This window comes from Pungitius pungitius, chromosome 14 (genome assembly GCF_949316345.1).
Source record: "Pungitius pungitius chromosome 14, fPunPun2.1, whole genome shotgun sequence".
NCBI lineage: Eukaryota > Metazoa > Chordata > Actinopteri > Perciformes > Gasterosteidae > Pungitius > Pungitius pungitius.
This window is the reverse complement of record NC_084913.1, coordinates 8,679,195-8,686,447: the sequence shown is the minus strand read 5'-3', so window position 1 is coordinate 8,686,447 and position 7,253 is coordinate 8,679,195. Positions and strand designations below refer to the sequence as shown.

At 47.6% G+C, this 7,253-nt stretch overlaps 1 protein-coding gene across 1 annotated transcript in view; it reads left to right on the top strand.

The window, feature by feature from the left end:
- The first annotated feature begins 904 nt into the window (after positions 1 to 904).
- rcan3 (regulator of calcineurin 3) overlaps positions 905 to 7,253 on the top strand; it is an 18,251-nt gene continuing 11,902 nt past the window's right edge. Inside the window, exon 1 of the mRNA XM_037486605.2 lies at positions 905 to 1,318. Within this exon, the coding sequence (XP_037342502.1) occupies positions 1,232 to 1,318 (87 nt within the window). The 5' untranslated portion in view covers positions 905 to 1,231. The remainder of the gene's footprint in view (positions 1,319 to 7,253) is intronic.

Genomic DNA, 7,253 nt, shown 5'->3' with positions numbered 1-7,253 from the left:
ATGCTAATTAGCATTAGCAATAGTTTTCTGCTGCGACCGTGCATGCGCGGCGTTGGCATGGCGATCTGCCGGCAAAGCCTTGGCGATTGGCCGGTCGATCGCGATCAATAATCGTTATTAGAAATACCAAAAATGTTTAGCTCCTTGAACTTCCTTCTCTGTTTTATAAATTGAATATTTATAAACTGAACAGTTTGGGATTGTTAATATGACATTGAAGTCCCCTTGGACTCTATATGGTGTGTGTGTGTGTTTTTTTTACTGTTCTTTGACATTTCATTCACTGAATAATTTAAGAAAGAAATACAGATTAACTAATCACAAGATGGATTTTTAGATGCATTCCTCCCTAGATATGACCTTGCAATGTTGGGTATTTGATGTGAATAATTTAGGCTTGTGTTAACTCTTGTGTTCGTTTGCATTATTGTAAAATACGTTTTTCTTCCACTGACCTAAGTGCCTCATAGCAGTTAATGCAGGGCATTTACATGTGACTTGCATATTATATATGTTCCTGGTATTTGTCCATCCCGTGGGGAAATGTTCCCTGAACTGTCGCCACTGTTCGAAGGCATGAAAGGTAACTCAAAGGCTCCTGGTCACACTGTGTGACACCGATGACTTAATGCTACGCTTTGGCCCCGTTTAATGTCCCCGAACCGGTTGTGACACATTTTCTCTCCGCGGCAGCTCGGCGAACATCACGAAAATATACAAGAAAAAGCGGAACAAACCGGACGGCGAATTCTGCAGTGCCCCCTGCGCGGATCGTCGAGCGCCGTGGTGGCGTAAAAACACAACGAGCGTGGGGTTTGGTAATGACGTCAATGAGGAGCCGGGTGGTGGAGAGAGAAAGAGGGAGAGAGAGAGAGAGAGGGAGAGAGGGGGGGGAGAGAGAGAGTTTGTGCGGCTGCTGCAGCAGCAGCATCACTCTGAGCAGCGCGTCGGTGCAACCAGGTCTCCAGCAGCAGCTCTCTCTCTCTCTCTCCCTCTCTCTCCCTCTCTCTCTCTCTCTCTGCCGGTCCAACGCGAACAGGAACGGGCTGGACTTTACCTCAAGTTCCCGCAGGAAGAACCCGGCGGAACTCTCCCGATCCAACCAGCGGCAACAGGAGGAAGAGGAGGAGGAGGAGGAGCAGGAGAAACACTGGAGGAGGAGAAAGACTTTGTTAACACCTAAACCCACCCTCCCCCATCTTCCCCCTACAAAAACTAACCACTAAAGGGAATGCCATCGATAAATATGAAACTGGAGATGGTGACCATCATCGCCTGCGAAGTAGACATCGAGGTGTTTACCTCGGACAAAATGCAGGTACGGTTCCACGGCGCGCGAGAAGGGGAGGGGGGGGGGTGGGGACGTTGCCGCTGAACGTAACGGTTGTGGGTCATTCGTGGTGTGATTGTGCAGCATGTGCGCTGAGGACCGACCGAGCGACTGACACGCTGCCCTCCCGAGTGCACGTGCATGTGCGTGTGTCGGTGACGTTGAATGCAGCGCCGCTCGCCGGGGGGGGCTTTTATTTTTTTATTTTTTTTATCAATGGGAGCTCGCCGAGACTCACGCCGAGCGTCGCGCGCGCAGCGCAGATGATTGACGCTTGGTGAATTGCAGAAATGGGTGGTAGACATGACAAGAGCGGGGCAGAACAACGCGCACGCAGACTGACGCACGCACACGCGCGCACGCACACACACACGCGCGCGCGCACGCACGCACAATGAGATCCTTAATGCACCAGTTGTTTGATCGTTGTCTTAAGTTTTTTTTTTGGAGAGCAAGGTGTCCGGAGGCGATGCGTACATTGGATGGGAGGGCGGGAGGGCTTGAGTTTCCCATTCAAGACACATGCAGGGGGTTGAAACGAGGCCGCTTTAGACGCAGTGGTGGACTCACATCCTTTCTGGCACCTCTTTAGCTCGCTTCTTATCCCCCCGGCAGCACCGATGAAATATGTCAACCCGTTAATGCCGGCATACTGTAGTCATAAGTCATTGGTGCCACGAGGAAATGTGATGTTGGGTAAAAATGGACACAACTAGACGTGCATTAGGTTCGCTAGAAAGTGTGCTGACTTGCACACATGCGATAGGCCCCGTAAGTCACAGAGCAGGAAAGCACATGCACTCGAATGTGTTGAAAGTGAGCCTGGGGGACTCCACTTTTGGCACTGGCACCTGCCAGTTTTGGGTCTTAACAGACCAGATGGTCCACCAAAGCTCGACCGATAAACCCCTTGGGAATTCCATGTCAGAATATCTTCCCTCACCTGCTGGTCACTTGTCTGATTCCTCACCAAAAAGACAGAGAGAGAGAGAGAGAGAGAGAGAGAATAAAACCAAGATACAGTGCAGATCAGGAATACCGACCCCATGGTGTGGCTGATTTCAGCTATTTCCCGCTTCCAAAAGATGCATCTTTTGAACACCCCTCCGTCATCCCCACGGCACCTTTCTCAGCCAAATGTCCTCCTTTTCTTTTTTTTGCAACTCCATGTGCATGGGTACTTACCAGCAGCTGGTCCCCAATCTCATTACACTTTCCAACCCCTGCAGACCAGTCACAGGGAAGGACACCAATGTGTCACCCTGCAGTTGTCCTGCAATTACAGGATAGCGGTTGTAATCTTTAAGTTCCAAGGGACTGGGTGAAAAGAGAATAACTCGCCTGTGTAACCTCAGAGGTGTCGGTTGTGCAGGATTTCTTCTTTACTCAACCGATCGACTCTTTGTTTACAGTTTTTGCTGTCATGTTGCACAGGGGGCAAGACTCGGATCGCACATGTTATTTATTTATTTTGGATTTACTCGCCCTATAGTTAAACCTGGTTATGTCCTCCTTTCAAACATGGTTTGATTAACACAGCTGTGGGCCGGAGAGTCTGATCGCAGCGCAGTTGTCACTCAAGCATCCTGTCAAGCGGCTCTTGTCAGCCCACCTCTCCCAGATATCACCCAAAGAAAAAAAAAACGGGGTCCCTGCGCAATTAAAAGAGCAGACCGAGGACTGACTTTTGAATGCTACAAAGAACACCACTAATCCTGGTTTCTGGCACACAGGGAGTGTTTGACAGGGCAGATTAAAGCAGGGCACGTGGGAAAAGGCCTCTGATCGAGCTCACCTTTCTGTCAGCCTCCTCGTGTTTTTGTTATCATTCAACCAGATGTGAGCGAGGCCTTTTTCTTTGATTAACATCTCTAAATGAAAAGCAGGAATCTGTAATCTCAAGGCTCCTGTGTTGTTGCAAAGCACTTAAGGTGAACTAATGTGAGGACGACTGCTGCTATACATAAAAACTCGTCTCGGAATGGTTTGGGGCGACGGCAGAGGTGCTTGAAACAAGTCAATGACGGGTCTTTTTAATCCGAGGAGATGCTGTGCGACTGGCTGTGGTGGTTCGGCGCCATTGTTTTGACACGGTTGAAATGGCTCGCCTTGGCTCCGTCCCAGCTGGTTACATCACTAATGAGCCAAACACAGAGGCTGTGGACAGAGCAGGTTGTTGTTGCAATAATGGCCGAGCCGGTGGTACAGAAGGCTTTCAATGCCAGAGTGCTTTGTATTTGTTATGGAGGAAGACAAAAGGGCTCATTTGACGCCGAGGCCGGGGGGGGGGGCGACGCTGGCGTACGCGTTGTTACCTGGAAAATGTCGCGGGCGCATCAGCGGACGGCGGCACAGGACACACGGTGAAGGTCGTAGCGCGTTGGCAGCCCCCGAGTGAGCACCGAGTGTGACGCAGGCCTCCGACAGCTACCACGAAGGCTCAGTTCGGCGATGGCCTCTCGTTTTTGTTTTATTTATTTATTTACTCTCCTGTCAGTGTGGCGGCCGCCCATTTATCCGCTCTTTTATACACGCGAATGAATAATGAATCAGCCCGTCAATCTGCTCTTTCTCCAGATAAGTGCCTCTCCGGCTGCAGCCTGCCACACAATTAAATGGGTTTAATTAGAAAGCGTTGGGAAGCAACGTGGTCTCGACATGGTGAGCCGTGCGCGCGCGCTATTGTCGGTCAGCGAAGGACAGCTGTTTTCAACTTAAGCTGGCTCCCCCCCCCCCACACACACACACACACACACACACACACACAGACGACTGTATAATAGTGACACAGTCGCACGCTCCAACCACAACAGTGAGTCAGCGGACTCACAGGCCCGCAGAACAAACGCCGTCGTCAGCAAACGTGCACGCAAAACTGGTCGTTCGCGGACCGCCGGATGGGTTTCCGTCCACTGGGTCACTTTTTAGTTGTCCTCCTGTCCTCTGCATGTCTGCCCGTCCCTCTTGTCCGTTGTCAGGCTTTACAGACGGACGGAAGTTAGGATTTTTATGAGGACGGGCGAGAGATTCCACTTTTTCGAAAGAAAGGGAGAAGATATCGTAACATTGTGTTTGTTGCTGTTTGTCATAACTTGTCAGTTGTCTGGTTAGGCTGAATTCGTGGTTTTGGAGAGGGCGAAGTTCGATTCAATTTTTTTTGTATTGACCGTCAGATGACTTAATCGATTTATAATTTGGCTTATAAATACAATATAATGTTTCCTCCAGGCTATGGTGACATATTCCAAATGTTGTTATTTTCTTTCCGACCATCTCTCTAAAAGCAAGTGATATTCATTAAATAATATAAAGCAGAAATTGAAAGATAATATGTTTGCTAGTATGTTTGCTTCAGAAGGATTCAAATGTTTCATCTTTACAGCAGAAATTTGTTGTATTATCTGCATTAGAATTAAATTTAAGCATCACATTTGGCAAGTCCTTGACAGATATATTGGCTGCCTCAATGGGGGGGACTTGATCCACTTTTATCAATTGGTGGCCATTTATTTAGTAACCCATTCCCTCTGCAGTGTTTTATTATTTAGAGAAAGAAAAAAAACAACAGACCTCTCACTCCCGGCTCATCAAACATAAATCCGGCCGGAATTTTAATATGATACAGGGCGACCGTTTCAAAACACTGTCTGCGATGCACTCTAACCAGTCGTAGAGGTGAAGGCAGGAGGCAGGACAGAACGGGACGGATGTGGACGATGACAGTATCGTGTTCTGTGCCGGTAGGAAACCAGATCGGCATCTTGGCAAGGTTGAGCGATCCCGGGCCTGGAGCGGTGGGTTCAGGTGCGCCTGCTCCCCCAGTCTGGGCACGGGGCAGGTGGACCTGGCCAGCTCACGTTGGCCTGAAACCTTAGTAGAAGTGCCGGGGCTCAGGTGTCAGCAAAAGGTTAGCGCTGCGTCCGTTTGGGTGACGTAGAACAAAGGAGAGTGTCTCTGCCCCGGGTGGGAGGTCTGGTTACCGTGTGGCCCGAGGCAACACGACTATGAAGTTATAAGATTAGGACCAAAGAAAAATGACTGTCAACGGCGTCTACGGGCCAATGATATATATACTGGCTGAGGAAAAAGACGCGGAAACGCCATCTTACAACGACTTGGCTCGTTATTGAAATTACGGGTCGAAAATCATTTTCCTGACAGAATTTCCCAAACAATTTCCGTTTGAACACAAATAGCTCTGGAGAGCCGGGAGTTTAGGTGCTTAAAATAGTAATGACAAACCAATTACCATAGAAGAATACAATGGTGCTTCTGAGTGTTTACAGCATGCTGCAAGGCAAATTATTTTCTCTAAAGCAGAGTTTGCTTTTTTAAATATGAAAGGGGGGAAACAGTCAATCCGCAGAAAAATGATCAACCACAATTTTGCTGATTGATCATCATTTCTTTATGTAGTTCAGGGAGCATAAATTATTATTCTTACTGTGGTGGCCGACAGTTAGAGCCGTACCATCTCTTGGCCATGTTGTGTAACTGTTTGTTCATCAGAGGCCAATGGACTACTGACCAGGAAAAGCTCCTGCCTCCATCGAAGCCATAACTACCATATTGTCGGTAATAGAATTAATGCGTCCCCTCGTCCTGCAAACCGATTTCACCTCACTGCCGTGGACACACTGTGCCCCCGAGGGAGCTGCAGTGTGGCGCTGTTGCTATTGATCCCGCTTTAGTAACACTTGCCCCCATTTACATGCCTCCCCGGCTCTCGCAATTCACACAAAAGCTGTTAATCGCAAGTGTTTTTTGTTGTTTTTGTAACACTGAAAATCTGCTGTCGCTGCAAGGCTAATAGCTGCTTTTGACAGCAGCCGTGTTTGTCTGCGCATCGTGATGTCGGCGTCATCTCATAACAACCTCACAACAACCTCATAACCTCAGAGTTGATCCACGGAAAAAACGTTACGTCATCAGCCGGAGTCGGCGAGCTAACTGCAGGTTACACTATTTCCTCACTTTGCCCACAAACTCTCAGGCTTAGAGACGACTGTGCTGCAACATCTCTGAAACTATGAAGGAAAAACTACACATGGGCATTTCGATAATACAGATTAAATAACGAAAAGAGTTTAATTCAAAATAGTCACTCTGCTGGTCACATGGCTATTCATGCAACTACAGAGGGTAACTCAGTGGCGCGATGATGACGTCTTGTCATAAGTTACGTCTCACAATCTTGCCAAAAAAAACAAAATTTAACTCAGAGGGCTGTTTGCCCAAATTGCAGCCCGCTGAGTTGCAGCGAGCTGCAGGATTGTTACTATTGGTAGTTCCATTAGCCGTGAGCTGGACATGGAAAATGAAAAATAAATAGACTTACTGTCAGCTACGTTGTCCCTTGTGCTAGGAAGAAACAATAATAATAATAATAAAGTCTCTTTTATTAGAGGGATTGTGATACAATGATCCACAGGAGTTGAAAACAACAGTGAACCTTAACATTTACTGTACAGACGTCAGCAACTGTGTGTTTATGTTTGTGTTCAGCTTGAAGCTCTCCGGTTCGCGCTGTAAATTCCCTCCAGTCCGTCTCCCTTTTCTTCTTTCCCTGTAAGTTTACGAATCTACTTTACGAACTTACAGAATATTTTGGGGCGAGTACAAGTCCGTAAACTGCGTACTCTTAAATCAAACGAGGCACGTTTTGCTTAAAAACATTAGCCTCAATCAGTTAGCATAAACTTTATGTTTTTAGTATTGGGTTTTATTTTCTACAGTGTTTGTAACTGCAGACATAACCTCAATGGAACGTTGGCTCTGTTTTAAGAAACAGCAATGGAAGAAATGAGCAAAAAATGTGCTGCATGCGGGTGTGAGGTTTATTTTGTCTGTTATCTTAACGATCTGCCCGTCTTGTTTGACCTCATTAGACTGGATCCAGTTTTGCTCTTCGGGGAGGACTGTA